The sequence below is a fragment of the Desmodus rotundus genome, chromosome 12 (genome assembly GCF_022682495.2).
Source record: "Desmodus rotundus isolate HL8 chromosome 12, HLdesRot8A.1, whole genome shotgun sequence".
NCBI lineage: Eukaryota > Metazoa > Chordata > Mammalia > Chiroptera > Phyllostomidae > Desmodus > Desmodus rotundus.
This window is the reverse complement of record NC_071398.1, coordinates 78,374,708-78,394,722: the sequence shown is the minus strand read 5'-3', so window position 1 is coordinate 78,394,722 and position 20,015 is coordinate 78,374,708. Positions and strand designations below refer to the sequence as shown.

Here is a 20,015-nt window from a genome sequence, read left to right as displayed (position 1 = left end):
TCCCCTCACCTCACCCCATAACCCACCTGCATAGGGCCCGAGAGCACGCCGGGGTTGTCCAGTGGAAGGCCTGTGATGATGGTCACCATGCCACTTGGGTCCTCCTCACCTGCCCCCTGGGCCAGAGTCAGCTGTTTGCAGCTGTCCAGGATCTTATAGAGAGCCCTGGTTAAGGAGGAGAGGGAAGGCAGGCCAAGCAAGGCCCAGCATTAGCACAGCCTGAACACAGCATTTCTAGGGCACAGGGAAACTAGGGATGGGGAAGGGGGCAGCAGGGAGCAAAAGAAGGCAGGCAGCCGAGACAGCGGGTCCTGGACGCTGGCACTGGAGGCTGTGCTACAGGGAGTGGGCAGGGGCACATGGAGGACACCAAGCCTGAGTATCTCAAGGCCTCAGGGACTCGGGTGCTGAAGCAGCTTCTTCCTCCAAGGTGAGACTTGCAGGAGGCCCCAGGCTGGTCCAGCCACCTGTTTCAGTGTTCCTTGGCCCTGCCCTGCTCTCTCAGGGGGTGGCACAGAGGAGTGAGGCAGGCAGCCTATCTGAGGTTCTAGGGGTGGGGGCTGAAACTTTACCAGGCATCTGCATCCTGTCTCTTCAGCTTATGTCGCTCAAAGCTCTTCCCTACCTCTTTCTGGCAGCGAATGTACCTGCAAAGGACACAGGAGAGTGGAGGTGGGGGGGGGGGGGGGCAAAGGGAGGGCACCGCATACAAAGCAGACTATTGTGGCTCATAGGCCCGGTTCTATAGCAGTAGGCGGGCCCATCTCTCCCATCGCAGGTCTACTGGGAGTCATTCTGAAGTTTCCTGGCCGGCTGGCTTTTCTTCCTGATAACATCAATTCCTGGGTTCCTCCCAAGGGGAGGAGCTGGGAGGGGAGGGCAGCAGATGCTTTTCAAGTCAGGGCTTCTGGAGACAAGGTCCAAACAAGTAGGCTTTGTGCAGCTTCCTGGGCAGGTGAGGGGAGACGTGGAAGTGGGGTGGGGCATGAGGGGTGTCTGCTAGCAGGGAGGTCAGAAGGAAAGGCCTGTGTGGGGCTGAGCACCGACATGCTTCAGGCTGCTCATTGCGGCTTCAGCGGGAGATGGGAAGCCCCAGGCAGCGCCACGGAAAGCGCTCCCACCCTAACAAACCTGATCACTAGTCCTAACCCCAAAGCAGGAGAAACTCTAGCAAAGGTACCCACAGCCTGCAGCTGGGGGGATTTGCTCCCCTCTCCCCGTGAGGCTGATTTCCTGTTTGCCCCATAGGCAAATGGACAGCAGGTAAGTGCTCCCTTGCAGGGCTCTTGGCTCCTCCGATCACCCTCTATTTCAGCACCTAAGACCTTGACTTATTATGTCTTTGGGTGTCCTCCCCAGCAGTGAGCAAACTGCGAGCAGGGCCTGCAACTGTGTCACAGGTAACGAGTAACACGGAAGCGCTTGCTGTCTGGAGGACAAGTACGGGCTCAGCACAGGTCTGACAGGCCCCCACTCACTCACCTGTTTCCTTTTTTAAACTCTGCCTCTAGGTATCGAATCCCATCCCGGGCCCCTGGGTGTTCCTTCTTCAACAAATCCAGGCCATCGATCACTAGTGGGCAAGGTGGGGACGGGGAAGGACAAAACAGAAGGACTCAAGAGTGCTGTGACATGGGGCTCTGCAGGGAATGTCTGAGTCCCCGTGGGTCCGACAGGACCCCTGAAGTCTTTTCAAAGTATGACCTTCCGCCAGCCATGCACCTGGCAGTTTACCAAGTGCTTTCACTTACACATTCTCAACTGTCTCTCCCAGCTGTCCTGTGAGCCAGGGTTTACCAGGGATCATCATGCCCATTTCACAGACGGAATGACTGGGGTTCAGAAGTGCTAGGACTTGACTAAGGCCACTGCGTATAAAAACTGGACCCCAAGTAAGTCTCTCTCAATCCCAAGCCCAGAGTGTCTTTCAATCACACTTTGTCCTCCCACATCCTCGGTATGCTCACCTGTCCTTGGGATGATGACAATGAAGCGGCCACTGGTGGCCAGCTGGCGGATGATGGGGAGGTGTTGGCAGAGGGCCTGGGTGTCAGGGACGAGGTAGGGTGACATTGCTGACTGGGCCTTGGGCTGCTGTAGGCTTCCTTCCAGCTGAGAGACCTCGAGCTGGTGAGAGAAGGCAGAGTGGGTGGAGTTGTGTGGGACCCACAGCCTGGGCCGGGGCGGCAGTGGGGGTTGGGGGGGGCGTGTGGAAATGGTACTCAAGGGGGCTCTTGGGCTCTTAAGAGATTCCTCTTAATGTCCCAGGGACAGGGGATTCCTTCAACCCATGGCCTTGGAAGAAAAGTAAACAGAAACAAAGGTTAAAGTAGACAGGAAGAGAAGGGAAAGAGACAGAAGTGGAAGCAGCAAGTCATCAAAGCTCTGTGACGAACGGGCTTCAGGAGGTGACCTGGGAGGCCAGGAAGGTACTCTGGGCAAAGTGGGGGCTGCAGGTGAGCAGGGTGGATGCTAAGCTGGAGGATGAGGGTCTGCCAGAGGGCTTTAGGGGACAGCCAGACCAAGAGCAGGAGGAGGGCCTGGGCTCCGGCTCCCACCTGAAGCCGTAGCTGCGCCATGTCCCTCATCAGCCTGTTCCGTCGAGCTTCTTCCTGTGCCTGTGGGGAAAACCAGTGCTGAGCCTGGGGAGCGGGTTGGGGCCGTATCCCTTTCTGCAGAGATCAAGAAGACCAGGAAGTATTCTGAGGCCTGAAGTAGGTATGGCCTCATTCAAAGTCAGGTCTCCATCAATCCTGCTAAGTGAAAAGGCACACGGGAGAAACACATTCCTCTCTCTGTTCTAGTACCCAGGAGTGGGGAGCAGACAGCACAGCACCGGCTGTGCCTCAGGGTCTGAGCTCTGCCCCTCTGCTCTTCTCAATCTGTTCTCCTTCCCCGGGGAAGCCATCCGCACACTCCCCTCGCCTTCTATCGCCGTCCACTTGCCAACTTCTTCCGAATCTGCAGACCTGACCACCCCTGACCCACATATCCAACTGCCTGCTTGGCGGCCTCCTCTACTCCTCAGTACTTACTCCTCTCCCTCTAGCGCTCCCCGACACGGTAAATGAACCACCATCTGCCAGAGTCAGAAAGTGGAGCTGGCTCTGACTTTTCCTTCTCTCTCAGCCCCATCAGTTACCGGCTTCCCAGTCAACTGTGCCTCCCAAAAATCATTCATTCACATCCTTCCACACCCCTCCATCTCCACTGCACGAGCCTCATTTAAGCCAGCACCTCCCACCTGGACTATTGTAACCACCTCCTTACTGTCTCTGCCTCTAACCCAATCCATTTCTCCCACCTATAACCAAGGCATCTTCTAAAGACCACCCGGTGTCCGTCATGGCCCTGACTAAAAATCCTTTGTTGGTTTTCCTTTGTCTTCTGGATGAAGTCCAAATTTCTTAATATGGTCTGAAAGACGAGGCTGTGGATGGGGACTTACCCTAAAAAGATATGGGGAGCCCCTGAAGGCTCTGTGGGGAATGAAGTGGCAGCATCAGAGTGATGCTTTGAAACATGAGTCTAGGATGAGCCAAAGTGAGGGACACTCTGCAGAATAACTGACTGATACTCTTCAGAAGTGGCATGGTTGTGAAAGACAGACAGACAGAAACCGACAGACTGCAGGGGACTAAGACAGAACCACCAATGCAACGTGGGACCCTTGGAGAGAAAATAGACAGTAGTGGAAAACAGTGAAATCTGAATAAACTGTACCTTTAGTGGTATGTACCATTCCTTACTTTCTTAGTGTTGATAATTACACTAAGGTCATGAAAGATCCACCCCACTTCCATCCCCCCGCAGAGTCCTGCATCACAGAATGGTCCTGCCCAACACGCCAAGAATGTCCCCTTCGAGGAATGCTGGCGGAAGAAGGAAAGAAGACTGGAGCCTAAGTGAGAGCCGTTTCCTAACAGGCCCCGCTGGCCAACCACTAAGGGAGTGGAGCGCTGTGGACAAACTACCCCTCTTCTCACTGCAGAAATCAAGCCCAGGAATCTTACTTTTAGGCTAAAGTTCAAGTTGTGAAACTCCACGTTCCAGGGAAGGGAATGTGGGCACTGGGGTCAGTCTCCCCCAGAGAACCAGTGCAGGTGAGTGGGGATCCACCTGGGCCCAGGGAGAGGAGAACTGCATGAATCTCAGGCTCTGCAGGACGTGCTCCTCAGGGGAAACCCAAGGTCCCATCAGGAAAGAGGGGTCCCTAAACCAGACAGCTGCTGGAACCCAGAAAGTAGAAGCGGCTTCTGGTACCCACATGGCCTGTAAAAAAGCTGAGCCCCACATTAGGTTAGAACAAGGACAAGAGCCTGGATTGTCCAATTTCAGAGCCCTGACACTTCCTCATCTATAAAACGAGGGTCCAGCACCCACCTCACAGGACTGCTGTAAGGGTTGAGATGTCACATGCAAACCAGGCTTTGCACACAGAGAGCTCTCAATAAATGACAGGAGATGGCATGGCAATATGATGATGACCACGCTGCTGCTAGGGCATAAACCCCATGGGCGCAAACCTGTGACTCAGGCACAGCAGGAGGCAGCCCCAGCAGGCAATGCGGCCCATACCCACAGGTACTACCTGCCCCCAGGAGGAGTCTTCAAGAATTTCAGGCTATACCCGGCTGGTGTGGCTCAGTGGATTGAGCGCTGCCTGCGAACCAAAGGGTTACCAGTTTGATTCCCAGTCAAGGCACATGCCTGCATTGCAGGCCAGGTCCCCAGTAGGGGGCGCGTGGGAGGCAACCACACATTGATGTTTTTCTCCCTCTTTTTCTCCCTCCCACCCCCTCTGCCTAAAAATAAATAAATAAAAGCCTTAAAGAAAAAATTTCAGGCTGGAAGAAATGTCTGCAAAAACTTTAGTATTTTTTGAAGCTGTATAACTTCCCCATGTCCCTTTTGTTTTCCCCTGTGGAACAGTAATAAAAGCCTTAACAGGAAGGGTTTGTTTTAAACAAAATGTCTTTGCATTTAAGACAGCAAGGAAGGGAGTGTCTGGGGAGCCCGTGCCCCTTCCCACAGACTGTCCACAGAAGACTGTCTGCCCGCAGGGAGAGGACAGTCGGAGAGATGGGGAAGCCTGGGGCTAAAGAAGGAAGAACACGGGGGAGGGGACTAGCTTAGGATGAAGAAGAACGGAGGCATGGTGAGCCACGTGGGCCACGCCTCTTGTGCCAGACACTCCCCCAACCCCCAAATGTGCTGGTGCCACTCAACTCGAGGAGGACGGCACGCCCCAGAGCTGTGCAGGCCCCCTGCGGGACCTACACTCTTGTTCACAGTGTCAGCCGGCATGGGAGAAAGATCTGCCTTGTTCGGGGCTGTAAGCCCAGTGCCTAGAATGCTGACACAGAGTAGACTCTCATAAACATTTATGGAATGAATTACTGAATGGAAAAGAGGGTAGCACAGGCCATTTCCTCCTGTTCGGGGCCTCTGTGGGATGGTGTCAAGTCTGGGATGGGAGGGTTCCTGCACAGTGTCTGATACCAAGGTCCCTCTACTCCCTTCCATTACTCAGTCCTCATCCCTCTGAAAGGGAAGGGAAGGGAGCATTTGCTGTGATAATACGCAAGGTGCCTCACAGGTACTATCATTCTATCATTACGCAACCCCTAAAAGTTAATTCTTTTATTCCCACATAACTGATAAGGCAACAGGTTTAGCAAGGGTAAGTGACTCGCTCAATTAACAGACAAGGAGGTGACAGAGATGGCCCTCAACCTTCAGGCAGCCTGGCAACTGGTGCAGTGCCATGCTGCCTTTGCTCAAAGCCACTCTCATTCCTGTCCATCAACTCATTCCTTAGTTCTCGTCCTTTCCTCCTGTTTCCCTAAGCTTGGTTTCCCCAAACCCCCTCACCATGTTCTTCAGTCACGGGCCACCAGTTTGAGCCTCTTACCCTGGTTCCTCAATGAGCCCAATGGGAGCAGAGTGGACCTGGGGAGGGGACCGACTCACCATGCGGAACTGGGCCTGGGCCTGCTGCAGCAGGCTCTCCTGCTCCGACTGGGCAGTACTAACAAAGATGCCGACCTCCGGGCTGAACTGCAGGATGCTGCCTTGCAGGCGGGCGACAAAGTGGCCAAAGCTGCGGATGCAGCAGATTCGCACGACAGACTGTGAAGAGACACAGGAGCCCAGCCCAGATGAGCAGGACTGCCCGCCAGCGCTCCTGCCCACCAGGGCTCCCACCCTCCTGCCTCCCTGTCATACCAGGCCCCTCAGCCACAGTGCTCCTTGGAGAGACCTGTAGTCTGCAGGGAGAGAGACGAGCACCAAGGCCCAAAGGCTCTAGCTGCCAGGAAAGGAGTAAGAAGGGCAAGGAGACTCACAGGACCAGAGAACCAGGACTGGGGCTGAGACAAGCAAGCCAGGGGCACTGGGGCTGGGACTGAGGAGACCTGGCTTCTACTGCATCTCTCTCCTCCGAGTCTCAGCACCTCAGGTGTACAATGAGGGACTGGACTAGACCAACATTTCCAACTTATATTTTTTGTCAACAGAACCCTTCTTCCCCATCAAACAGAAATCTTATCTAGAACCCAGAAATATTAAAGACTAAAACCAAGCTACTCTGGCCAGACAGGGAGCAAACAAAAGGTGTGTGTTGGGGGGGTGGTGGGGGAGGAAGCCTGGGAGAGCCCTCGACTTAGCTTCCCTCTGCTGCCCCTAGATGGCCCATGTAGTCACACGACGGTGAAGGTCACTGGACTAAGGCAGCACATGCCCTTCCAGCTCTAACTCTCCCTAACTGTTTGATTATCAGCTCAGATGAGCCTGGGCCCACAGTAAAGAAAGCCCGATAAAAGATTTCGAAGCCCTAACAATCCATCTGCTCTGCCCTCTACAAAAGGTGGATGCAGGGAGGAAGGCGCGTTCTACAGCAGGAGACACCACCCACAGCAGGACACCCTGCCAAGGAAAGAAGGCTCCAGCGGTTCAATGACTAAGAAGAGACCACAGCCTGCCCCCTGCCCCCTCCGACTCTCAGTCCCTACTTTGCTGCTGTGTCTGACTAACAGCAGAGCTTGTGGCCTAAGAAATGATGTCCTCACCTCCTCTAAGGTGCTGAGCAGGGGCCGGTCCGTGTCAAAGTTAAAACGTCTGTGAGCAGCCCGGAGGGGAGGCAGGCTGCGAAGGGCCATGTCCTCTGGGAGCAGCAGGGTAGAGGGGAGGTCAGGCAGTTCACAACTTTCAAGAAGATCATGGACCTCGGCAGACAAGGCCAAGCCTGGGGAGAAAGAAGACCCGTGAGACCACCTGCCCTGCCCTTTGAGAATTCTCAAGCTAATGGGACATTCCCCTGCGACAGAATCGGTGGAGATGAAGGGAAGAAAGGGATATGCATGGGGCTGTGCGGCAGAGCAGGTGCGGACAACGGGACAGATCAGACTAAGGCTCCCTGACCACAGGGCAATTACATGAGGGTGAGTGAGAGGAGGGCTCTGGAGGAAGGAATGAACAGCCTTTGGGCGAGCCCAGAGGTAGGAGAAGGTAGAGATTTCCAGTTGGAAGGTGGCAGGAGGGAGTAAGCCAGGCAGATGAGTACCAGAGGTCAAGATCGATTCTCAATGACCAACGCACCAGTGTGACCCCAGCGACTGGGGGGTGGCTTCCAGGCTCCCCTCACTCTGCCCTTGCCCACTCCACTGCTATCCCCAGGGAGCACACTCCCTGGCAGACCAGGCGCTCACCCAGTGGGGCAGTGCTGGGGTGAGAAACCAGAGAGGCCAAGGCCACAATGACTGCTGTGTGTGAGGCAGGCTTGGCGGTGAATCCCATTAACCTCCTTACCCAAAGGGCCAGGTTACCAGGAAGGGGGGATGGGCTTCATGGGACCAATGAGGGAGAGGGGAAAGGAGAGTAATGCCAGGGACTCACTCACCAGACTCCTGGAGTTCGCCAGCAGCTGGCAACAGATTCAGCAACACAGATAAGCGGTTCCACAGACTCTGAGAGCTCTGGGGAGAGAGGGCAGAGGCGGCCCTCAGCCAGGGCAGTGTAGGGGGACAGCAATGAGCAAGAAATGCACTACACTTGGGAGGCCTGAGGGCTGCAGTCACAAGCCCGGAGGGATTTGATAGAAAATGAACAGAGGTCAAGGGGGTCTTGTGGAGGACTTGGAAATAGGGAGCTGGCCCCACGGGGAAGGAAAGGGGCCATGGAACTTTGATGAACTTCACCATCAACTGAAGGCTTCACAAAAAGAGAAGGCACGAGACCACAGGAAGGGCATTCTGGATATTAGTGGTGGGAAAAACCAGAACACTGGAGGTGGCTTCCCTCCATCTTGCACAAACTCTCACCATGCCCGCAAGGGAACATTTCTCAGGGATGTGACACCATATGTCCATCTTACCACACCTCCCTCAATGACTAACAGTGACCGAGTAACTAAGCTGTCATCAGACGTAAGCACACACCCAAGGGGGTGCCTGGCCCTGACCACTCTCTCGTCTAGGGCAACCTGCAGGAAGGGACCTCCACACAGGGTAGGTGTGCTATACATGGTACAGCATCACTGAAAAAAAAAGCCTCAGGGCACCAGAGGCTCAAGACTGAGACTCGGAACCTGAGAAGGGAGCCATCACCCCAGCCAGCTTCCTGGGCTGTCAGTCTCCGACACCATTAGCTGTGACTGCAGGACTAAGCTATTCCCTAGGCTGTTCCCCTTGCCCAGAGCACCTTCACAGCCCTTGTCTGAAAATCCCATCATTCCCTAGATCCCATCTCCTCCTGTCACCACTTAGTATGCTCTCCTTTCAGCAGAGACTCTGCACATACACTCTCATCAACACTAATCTTAATGCAGGCACCACACCCGACACTCTCTCACTTTCCCATCCACACAATTTGTATTCCAGGACACAGCCTCTTCCAGGACAAAGGTCAGGCCTAATCTTCCTGTAGAAAGTGTAAGAGCCTGGCACAGAGTTGGCACTTGGCAACAATTCTTATCTTCATCAGACCGTCAATGGGAATCCTAGGTCCCATCCTGGCCAACGCCCGCCCCCAGCTTTGAGACCTGACTAGGGCGGTGGAGCAACAGACCTGCGCGCACACGACGATGAGGTCGGGGTTGGTCCGCAGCCAGTCCAGGAAGACCTTCACGGCGGGAAGCAGGCCTTCAGCCATCAGGACTTGCAGCTTCTCCTGGATGCTGCGCTCATTCCGACAGGAGCGCCCACTGGACTCACTGCCCTCTGACTCAGAACCCTCCTCAGAGGCTGGGGGTGGGTGAAGAGAACTGGGATGAACTAACAGGCATTCAGCAACAGGTTTCAGCTCTGTGGGGGTGGCATGCCCCACCCTCTCTGGATCCTTCTGAAGAATTTTGGTATGAAAGATAGGGAATTTACTTACAGACCTCTGCCTAATTTTCCCAGGCCTACTAACTTTTAACTGGGTGCTTTTAAACCAAGAGCCTGGTACACTTTAAAATATGATTCTTTTTCATTCAAGTTAATTTGTGAGGCTGGTCTACAGTCACACTCAACTGGTATTTATGAAGTGCTACTCTGCGCTAGAAGGCAGGGCAGAGATAAGGGATCTGTAGGGAGGGAGAAAAGGGCACAGAATTAAAAAAACTACTTCCAGCTCCTAGCTCTTCAACGTTGCAGGTCAGAACACTGAGCAGGTTGTTCCCCCTGAGCACCAGCCTCCACATTTCTCTTATTCAGCCAGTATGTCCTAAGCCCACCCGTATGCCAGGTACTGTGTTAGACACTGAGGATAACACATGGACCATCCTGCCCTCAAGAGGCTCACAGGCTAGTCGGACAGACAGACAAGTCAACAGACCATTTCACTTGAGTGGGACAGGGCTGGAAGCTGAGGAAGTGCAGAGGCTGTAGGAGCCCAGAGGAAGAAAATCTAACCTAACCTTGGCAGTCCCAGACCACATGACTTTTAAGCTAAAATCTACACAGCCAGTAAGAATTAGTCAAGCGACAGGGACAAGAGATGAAAAATATACTCCAGACCAAGGGAGCACCATGCACAGCAGCTTAGAGGGAAAGGACAGCATTAAGATCAGGGATGGTAACTACTCCACCATCAGATTGCTGTGGAAGTTAAGGAAGACAACGCCCCAAAAAAGTCCAGCCTAGTGCTTGGCAGAAAGTAGACTCAAGCAGTGCTCACTGCTGATGCTGACTGGGCGGCCCCTCTGCAGGGAAGACTCTCAGGAGATAATCTCGCTCTAATCCACCTGCCCTGGTGGTGCTGGTTTTCCTAACTTCCAGGAGACGTGGTGAGACCTGGGATGGTGCCAGGGGAAAAAACTGTAGATGCACTTGTCACATGGAGAGGAAAGCCCCAAATCCACAAGACAGGGTGAAGGCAGAGAGAAATAAAACCATTAAGTAGGCTGGGAGTTGGGAATGAGAAAGTGAGCAGAAGGAGGGTTGTCAGGAAAAAAACTACTGGCCATGCAGAGGGCCAAAGGTCAGGCAGCGAGGGCCAGGGTGAGAGGTGCTCACATAGTGAGGTGGCCTCTCTCGGGTAAGTGCTGATGGCATGGAGGTGGGGACCAGAGCAGGATGATCAACAGAGGCTCAAATACCTGGCTCTGAGGGCTTATCCACATCTCCATTGACACAGGGCCTGTGGCTGGCCAAGGCGTGAGGTTCAGTGGTGGGGTGGAGGAGCAGGTTGCTGAAGGTGGGGGCCAGTCGGAAGCAGCGCTTGGTCTGGAACATCTGGGTGGACATGGCTTGTAGATTGCTTGCAAGGCTAGCCTCACTGGGGCCCAGAGGGCCATTGAGGGACTCAGGAGCCTCTGACCTGGTCCGAGGAGGTTCCAGGGCTGGAGACCGTGTCCCCTCCTCATCCTCCATATCTTCCAGGTCTGATCGGGACTCTTGGCTGTTCATTTCTGAGTCTGTCTCAGCATCAAAGGCTGTTCCCCCACCTTCAAGGCTCTTGTCAGAACCACTGTCCGAGCCCTCACTAGCCCGGGCTGAGTCGTGGCTTGAGTCAGATTCAAAACCTTCACTCAGGTCACTGTCATCACCAACTTTAGGCAGGTGGCGACGGCGGCGGCGGAGGCAGGAGAGGCGGGAGAACTTCCGGCTCTTTCGGACCTCGCCTACTTGAGGTTCTGTAGGAGGAAGCTCCTCCTTCTCCAAGGGTTCCTTGGACTCTGGTTCATCTGTGGAAAGAGGATGGTCAGGTGGGGCCTAGGGAGAAATTGGAGGCTAGAAGCAGGAAGGTACCCTTAGACACTGCCACCCTGTCACGCCCGCGCTCCCCCTTCCTTGATCTGCATGCTCACATTTCCAGCCACATCCTCCCCCATTCTTGCACCTGTGCCATCGCTCTGGAATGCCGGGACGGGATTCTCCCCCTCTTCCAGCTCAGCCTGCAGCCTTATGTTGACATGATTGACGAGGTGGGAGAACAGGGCCAGGGTGAAGGCAATGGCCGCACTGTACTGCTTGGATCCTAAAGCCAGGAAAAGCCAGGTAGGTATTAGGGGTCTGGGGCCCAGGACCCTGAGGAGGAGGAGGCACCAGTAATTCCAATCCCATCTCTCCTATTTTCAACCCTTCCAAGGATCGAACTTCCTTCCTCTCAAAGTTTCTTCTAAAGTAAAAAAAAATTCCCCAGGTCCCTGCGCTGTTATTCTGTAATCCAGAGTGTGCCGGCTCACGCAGTGCTTCCTCATGTAAGCGTACCCTCTCGTCCTAACTCATCCTCCCGGCTTTGATGCCTTCACACAGCCTTCTCAAACCCCGGGCACCTTCACATCCAGTCCTGCCACTCCCTTCTTTCCTTCCAACCTTGCTCTATACACATCTCTGCCAGGGAAGTTTACAGAACTGACCGTGTGTCTGCCTGGGTCCTGGCCAAGGGTATGTGTGTTTGTAGGAGGGAGCGAGGAGAAAGGGAATATGCTTTCTTCATTGCCTTGTTCGTTTTTCAGCAGCCCATTTAGGGCAAGGCACCCTGTTCCATACTTTCCCACAGCCAAGCAATGACACAGTAGCTAAGGAGCTGCTTGTGGAAGGAAGTTTATGAATAAGAAGCTGCAGAAAAGGGTAGCCAGTGGGGGAGAAAAGAGGAACCCAGGAAGAGTTACCTGCTCTCTTCAAGCTGTGCACACCCATAAGGCAGATGACGATCATTTGAAAGATGAGAAGATCCGGGAGGAAAGCATATCCACTCTCATACTCCTCCTCATCCTCACTGGCCAGGCTGAGGTTGGGTGAGGAGGGAAGGTAGAAGAGACAGAGGTTGAAGTCCTCCAAGACGGATTGGCAAAGTGATGTCAGCTCCGAGTCCACAGAGCTATGGAAGGCAGGAGTAACAGGGGAGGTTAGTGATGGAGGCTAGGGAGGCAAAAAGAACTGGGAACAGAAGATTCAGAAAAAGACTAAGGGGTCCTGCAGGGAAGACTTCAGAGAGCACAGCAGGGGGACTTGGTGCTGGGCTGGTCTCTAAAAAGACAAAATACAGGAAGGGCAGGCACTAAGAGGAAGGGGTATGAGTGGGCTTTCCATTCGGGTGTTCCTTCAACATCTAGTTAAGAGCCCATTTTGTGCTAGAGGAAGAGCTGCCCAGGAGAAGAATGGGCACAGAACCCTTGGTCAAAACAGTTAGGGATGCCAAGAAAAGGCTAACTAGCTAGAAAATTTCCATCTGAGCAGAATTCGGCAGCCTATCCCCTCTTCTCCAAGCATCCTCCGTAAAGGAGCTCTCACGGATGGGCTCACAGGACACAGTTTCTGCTTAGGCTCTCTTCAACTCACCTGCTTTGGGGCTGCAGGAGGCTTTGCAGATACATGAAGTTTACCAGCAACCTCTTAATGTCTTTACATCTGAAATGAGAGGAGCCCAGCGTAAAGGGTGAGTGGCTCCGCAGTCCCTATGGTTCTACTGCAGCAGATGCAGAAAGAGCCTCTCCCTCCCACAGGCCTCACTCACCGTTTCTTGCTGGGAGATAGTTTCCGAGTCTCACACTTCTTCAGCTGGTGATACATTTTAGCCGCCTTGTCATACAGCCTCTTGAGGTTCCCATAGGCCCCCTCAAAGGACACTTCCGACTGGATGCTGAAGGAGACACAGAGCAAGCTACTGAGTCTTGGCAGGGACACGGTGAGGAGAGGGGGGATCTCAGCCAGGGCTTTATGGAACAATGCTTCTGGTAAATGCGGGCTGCCCCAGCCACTCCTTCCATATACACTAAGGGTGAAAGCTGTTTCTCCTGATCACACACACACACGTACACACAATGGCTTCAGACTAACCAGAGTAAAGATGGTACCTACATCTCCTCTGTATCTAGAAGAGAGACAATTAATCCTACTCTATGTCACAAACGTAACTTAGTTACCATCCCTGAAATACATTATCCTTCATCTTTTCTAAAGCACTGAGCACTTAACAGGCAGCATTTAACAAGCATTTACTATGTGCAGGATATTTACATGCGCCATTTCGGTGAGCCTCATAAAGCTCATTCAAATGCATATATATCCTGAGCACCATCACACTACTGCCAGGCATCGTACCCTAAATCTGTCCACATATCCAGGTGAGGAAATGAGGCCTGAGAGAACAAGGGCTGTTGCCAAGGTCATACAGCTAAATACACGGTGGAGCTGAGTCCCCAACCCACGTCTGTCTCACTGCAGTCTATGACCTTAATGGTGTGCTATACTTTTAAATATTTTGTAAAAAACCTTTTAATTATAAAAAACGAGGTCTAGTAAGTAAGAAATATATGTTTGTGGTGAATTAAATTTGATACTACTTCTATTGAGAAGTGGGTTTTATGTCTCCTCAGCTCCTTAAACCTCGGCGGGGCCGTGGGGTGAGGGTTTGCGGGGGAAGGAAAGGGCTACAACGCTGCTCTAATAGAATACTGTGGAAGTAACTCTGTCAGTCTCCAGGGCCAGGCCTTAAGAGACTGGTAGATTCTTCTTCCAAGACCCTTGGGTCATTATTTACTGTTGAAGCCTGGAACCACGACAGAAGAAGTCCATCCACTCTGAGAAAGAAACCACATGGAGAGACTGAGACCACGAGGAAGGGGAGAGGGGTCCCGCTGGGCCAGCCCTTCAGATGTGTGAGGCCTCCAGGTCAGCTGAATGCCAACGAGGAACCCTACACAGTGACACCAGGAGACTTGCCCAACTTGCCAAAGCCCCAGACCATGAGATATAATTGTGTCAGCAGAGCAGGGTAGGGCCTGTGTGGACACCTTCCACACCTGGGTGTGCTTGACTCTCTTTGGAAGTGACTCACCCTAAATCATGATCGTGAGTGTGATGAGGATCAAGACAATCCTATTTAGGGATAAATACGGTGGCAGAGGAGGCCGGTCTGTACTGAAAAGGAGGTGGGGCACTGCAAGAGCATATACTTTGTTGGTACAGGGAATAGGTTTCCTTGACCAAGTGAACCCAGGATCGTACACATGGAGTTGTAAGGCAGAATTAAGTATTTTTCTTTCCATTTTAGTATTTAACTACCTAAGCTATGAAAACCACCTTATTCCCTTACTTTGAAGCCCAGTTCACTATATAACCTCTTCTAGAATAACTGGGTCCACAAGTAGACTCCAGCCCTGACTGGGTGGCAACAGTGAGTTTCCTAGCTTCCTGGCAGTTTACTTCTCACCAGAATGTAGTCGATGGCATTCTGGTTACCTACCAGTCTCACGTGTGCTTGGTGATGGTGACTCAGTAGCGTAATCTACTTTGGGTGCCCCATAAAAATGTTTACCTGACACTAAAACACTGTACATCAACTGTAACTGAACACTAAAAAATTATTTTTAAAAATGTTTCTTATCATAAGAGCTGATTGCCAGATCCAAGGAAGCTGGTCCCCCACACTATTATCCCTGTCACCTCCAAACATTGAAGCTCTACAATTCTGAGGTCCTTGTCAGAGGCTACTTTGGTAACATTTTATCGACTTTGTCGAATTTATTTCCTCCTTTAAGACAACAATCCTGTATTTTGCATACGATAACCAACAGTTATATTAGCTGCCCAAGTGCCTACGAATCCAGGTGGGTGTGTGAAAAGCAGCAGAACTGTGTCAGGGTGCCCCGAGAGGAGGGAGCCCTCAATCTCAGCATTCCCCTATGCATTTCAGCCAGGAGCTAGAGAAGGGAGGGTGAGAAGAGAGAAAACAAAGCAGGAATTGGCACGGACAGGAAAACAGGGCTGGGAAGAAGCGGCAAATACTCACCAGCGCAGGTAGCAATACATGGCTTCCATGTTATAGTACCTGCTGCCTGCAAGCGTGCCCAGCTGGTTGAAGGGCATTCCTGGGGAGAGAGAGAAGTCACACAGTCTGTAGCCACAATACTCACCCAAAGCTGCCAGGCCCAACCAAAGCTAAGCATTAGAGAGAACTCGTGGGGAGAAGAGTTGGGTCTGTAGGTGTCTAGGCTTAATTTTATTCCTCTGGGGATTACTGATTATAGACTCAGTCTATTCCTGCCTGGCCTGCCAAGGATTTCATCACTGATGGGTGCCATTCCTTCAGAAGCAGCTGGGACTCTTCCACAACTGACAGAACTCCATGGGGCCCTCTCCTCTAACCCAGCTCAGTTTCTCACCTCGGAGATCTCCTTCTGCTAATCCCTCTCTCTCCCTGTAATGGAACCTAATCCCTTCTCTCACTGTGTGCCCTGGGGGGGGCAGGTGAAGTACAGTCTCCTCTTTCTACACAGATCTCAGGGACGGGGGAGCCATCTTCTCTCCTTTTCTTCTGCCTCCCTCCTTCTTAGTTCAAGACTTTCCCATTTCTCTTCCCCTTCTACCGTCTTATTAGTGCGCATTACGAGGAGGAGAATTCATAACCAAGGTGAAGTACAAGAGAACTGAGTGAGGGGAAGACCCAGGGAAAAGTGAGTACGGCCTGCCTGCCATCTCAACATTGTCCTCTTCTTGGGAAATGATGCTGGGCTGGGAGGCCCAAGCAAGGGTCCACTTACCAATCTGGGGAGCTACTGACAGGGCTTGGTAGTAAAATCTCTCGGCTAGCAGCTCAGTGTCTACACCAGCTAATTCATTCTGATATCGTGCTGCAGGAGAAAGAGGAGGAGAGAAATGCAATGGTTCTGTGTTTCAGAAAACCCACCCCTCATCTGGGAGCCCACTCTGAGAAGCTGCAGTAAGGTGCTGGGAGGAAGACACCGAAATTAGGAGGCCGGCTGTGTGGGCCTCCAACAGGCTTAAACATGCATGACTATGAGCAAATTGTTCAACTCTCTCCTCCTTGCTGGTAAGTTCTATGTAAGTTCTATTCTATGTAAAGCATATCTAGTGTTGGTAAAGTAAACAAGCTCTTTTCATAATTTCTTCCCAATGAAGAGAAGCAGCAGCATATACAATTACTTGGAAACACCTCTGATACTTGGTTCTAGAATGCAACTGCTCAATTCTAGAGAAGACATTACTAACGACACTCGTCAGTCTAATGAGAAATGGCTGATTCTCTCTGTGCAACCTGCCTCTGAGGGTTCAAGGCGTGGGCTCGGGGCAGGAAGAGAAGGAGCCTCAGGTCGATAAAAGATAATGCACCCAACAGCCACACACCAGCAGCATAATGAGGACCCTCTGTCTATTAGGACTGGAGACCCAGGGATCAGAGAGGGAGTACTTTTCCATTCTGAGAAACCTCTGTCAGTCAGGTAAGTCCTCCCTGAGGCCTGACTTCAATTCCTCTAGGAGTCCATGGAGAGGAAAAAAACCCAAAAGAGAAATTAAAATCTTCCTAATGCACTTCTGAAACTGAGTTATCACCCTGACTTTCTCAAAGCTCAAAGACGTTTTTCTTCTTCCCATATTCGCTGATTTTCTCTGACTTAAAGAAGAGCAGTGAAAAGAAGCGAACATTGTAAGCAGACGAAAAGGAAAATGTTATCAGAGGCCAAAATAATCCTCCTGCTCTCAAACCACATAACGGGTGGTACCAACAACTGAAGCAGCTTGAGCCTGTCCTGTAGCCTAAAACAGAGAAAATGAAAGGTTCGTATTCTTACACAAATCCCCCAGGTACACTAGACATCGATGGCATGCCATCTGTGCCCAATCCATCTCCTTCCCTGAGGCAGACACTGGCTTCTTGCATCCTGAGAGAGAAAGAGAAAGAGATTTATGAGCCCATTCCTCTTCCCCTACCTACGAGGAAATACTTTCCCAAGAGGAGAAAAGAATTCAAGAATCCAGGGCTCGTCTTGGAACACTATCTTAAGGTACAGAGGACACTCATACAGGACATAGGCAGAGACACACAGGTTTGCAGGTAGGATTTATTCATCGGACAAGAACTGGAAGAGAAGGACTAGGGTCCTCAACCTAGGATAGCCCCCTGGAGGAATTTCATGTGAAAGGTCACCTAGACCTTCTAGAAAGCCTAGGAAGGCTTCTAGAAAGGAAGGGGTGAGGCTCAAGTATGAGGACAGTTGTGGGTGCCTTGGGTAGAAGATAAAGGTAAAAGGTTTGGGTAAAGAACAGAAACTTGCCCAGGAAGAATGGAATGTGGGCCCTGGGTGGTGTGGGTCAGTGGACTGAGCGCTGGCCTGCGAACCCAAAGGTCGCCGGTTCCATTCCTAGTCAGGGCACATGCCTGAGTTGCGGAACAGGTCCCCAGTAGGGGGCACTTGAGAGACAACCACACATTGATGTTTCTCTCCTTCTCTATCTCCCTCTCTTCCCCTCTCTCTGAAAATAAATAAATAAAATCTTTTTTAAAAAAGAATGGAATGTGAATGAGGCCAAGGTAAATGGTCCTGGCTCCTGCCTAGGAGAATAGGACCACAGAGGAGGAGGCAGCAGATTGGACAGTCTGAGCACGAAGGAGACAAGGTGAGTTTGCCTTTGCCTGAGGATGGCGGTGGCTGGGCTTCCACCTCCTTGTAACTCCAGCTCAGAGAGCCTGAGCGCGTTGGGAGGCAGTCTCCTATGTGCTAGGTACTGGTCTAAGTGTCTCACAGTATCAACTTAGCTGAGCTTCACAGCAGCCCCACGAGGTAGTTACTCCTCTGAATCCCATTGTACAGCTAAAGAAACCACAGTCAAACAAACCACAGTCAAACCGTGGGAGAGTGGCAGAGCCGGGATTCAAAGGGAAGTCTGGCTCTACAGACCACCCTTTCTTCCTCCTACTTCACCTTGCAGCCACTCTCCTGGGTTTGCAGCTCCCATTCTGAAAAGCCCTTCCTAATGTTTCTAGAGAGACATTTCTTAGTTGGCTGAATGGAGAAAATATCAATAAATGGGAAAAAACTAACATGGTTTGGGGAACCAACCTTTTCAAGTAAAGGTTCTTAATCTTTTTTTTTTTAGGCTACAAACCCTCTGGCCATCTGGTATAAAGCCTATGCATGCTGTCTCAAATGAATGTTGTTTTATTTTTAAATGATGGTTTTAAATGCACAAAATATAGTGCTGGGCTTCTGACCAGAAAATGCTTCCATGTGGCAGCACAAACAAAACCTCCACCTCTGGCACGCAATGTCCATGTCCTGGTCGGGCAGGGGCTTTGGAGAAAGAGGGGCGGAGCACTAAAGGGAGGCTGAATTGGAGAGAAAACTACCAACTATAAAAAAGGGAGGTAAACTATAGCTGCCAGTACCTGAGATGGCTGAAAAAGAGATTTGCATTATGTTGAAAGAATGTCCATAATATTCCCAACATTTCTAAAAATTTCAATACTTTCATCAAACCCTAGGAAATGATCTCTGAAGTTAAGAGAAACAGTGACAACGAAATTCAACTGGGAGAAGAAACCAAACGCAATTAATACCATCTTCTAGTGCCAGACTTACTCCCGATCATTCCATCCCTCCTCCTGACTCCACATCAGTCTATAATCTCAGACCACCAGAAGGCTCTCTTTTTTCTTAAGATCTTCACCCTAATCCATATACTTGTTTGGATAAATCCAAACTTCATGCACCAATTGTAGGTCTTGCCAGAACCCTCTCTGCCTGGCCGGGTCACAAGCTACAAGAAGACCAGAGGTGGAGGCATATGAACATGCCCCTTAAGCTCACCTTTCAGATTTCACTAACCTATGAGGGGGTCGGTGACATGGGTCCAGTCGATGCAGCACTGCAGTTCAAGCTGGTAGTGGGACTGGATGTAGAGAAGGAGATGCTGGTAGAAGCCAATACCAGCGACCAGGTGTGTCCTGTAGGCACACTCCAAGGTGCTCCGGCTGTGGATATGCTAGGGATTTGGAAAGGGAAGTGACTGCCTAAGCAACAAGCTCAGAGTACTGCTTCTCCCTCCCTAACCTTTTTCATCTCACTGAGGAAATAAACTTCTCTTCTTGGCTCTGGAATTTAATCCACAACTCCTCTTAATTATGAACTATCCCCACATCTTTAAATCTACTTTGTCCTAGGTCTCCCCTTCTGGTATCAGGCTCCCAACGTTCCCCAGTCCTAATTCTATCTAATGCCCTCCCTCCCTTCTGCCATCCCTTCTTTGGCTCCCCTATCTCCAGCTATGCTCTGGCCCACTTTCCTAGCTGTCTTTTCCTTCCTTAGCTTCCCCTCTTTAAAAAAATTTCCTCCCAAGACCTAGGATCTTCCATTACCTTTTTGTTAGTCTTGATAAGCTGGATAACTTCGTAGTATACCTTTCTCCATAGCAGCTCCTCAGCCTTCCTTCCATAGTCCACTGGGTGCAGGAACATAAGCTTGACACAGAGTTCACGCAGCCTGGAAGGGTGCAGAGGACCATGAGAGACTCCCCATTCCTTGATGAACACAAGAAATGAAAGCAAGGAGCTATCTGCCAATACCCTACTAACAAAGCTCTGGGCCTCCCAAGAGACATCCGGGCACAGTCAGTATGACCCAGGACAACATCTGTGCTAGAAGGCAGCAGGAGCCCCAAAAGACAGACAGGAGCAGTAAGAACTTCACCTTCGCTTTCTTTCCCTACATCCTTCTCTCCTTTTTATCCCCTCTTTTTTTCCTTTTGTTGTGTAGTATGGCCAATTCCCCTAACTCACATGCCACACTA

General features: G+C 51.5%; 1 protein-coding gene across 4 annotated transcripts in view; it reads right to left on the bottom strand.

Annotated features, from left to right (window-relative positions):
• The window catches only part of SMG5 (SMG5 nonsense mediated mRNA decay factor), a 33,110-nt gene that overhangs the window by 1,492 nt on the left and 11,603 nt on the right, over positions 1-20,015 (bottom strand). For all 4 annotated transcript variants that reach the window (XM_024574228.3, XM_071220018.1, XM_024574219.3 and 1 more), the window contains 19 exons: positions 19,585-19,708; positions 19,055-19,211; positions 17,021-17,110; positions 15,971-16,060; positions 15,220-15,298; positions 12,943-13,068; positions 12,768-12,836; positions 12,098-12,306; positions 11,323-11,460; positions 10,580-11,167; positions 9,067-9,242; positions 7,901-7,976; positions 7,071-7,246; positions 5,974-6,132; positions 2,559-2,618; positions 1,968-2,127; positions 1,483-1,573; positions 573-647; positions 27-165 (listed from right to left, as the gene is read on the bottom strand). In XM_024574228.3, coding sequence (XP_024429996.2) covers positions 27-165; positions 573-647; positions 1,483-1,573; positions 1,968-2,127; positions 2,559-2,618; positions 5,974-6,132; positions 7,071-7,246; positions 7,901-7,976; positions 9,067-9,242; positions 10,580-11,167; positions 11,323-11,460; positions 12,098-12,306; positions 12,768-12,836; positions 12,943-13,068; positions 15,220-15,298; positions 15,971-16,060; positions 17,021-17,110; positions 19,055-19,211; positions 19,585-19,683 — 2,757 coding nt within the window. In that variant the 5' untranslated portion in view covers positions 19,684-19,708. The remainder of the gene's footprint in view (positions 1-26; positions 166-572; positions 648-1,482; positions 1,574-1,967; positions 2,128-2,558; positions 2,619-5,973; positions 6,133-7,070; positions 7,247-7,900; positions 7,977-9,066; positions 9,243-10,579; positions 11,168-11,322; positions 11,461-12,097; positions 12,307-12,767; positions 12,837-12,942; positions 13,069-15,219; positions 15,299-15,970; positions 16,061-17,020; positions 17,111-19,054; positions 19,212-19,584; positions 19,709-20,015) is intronic.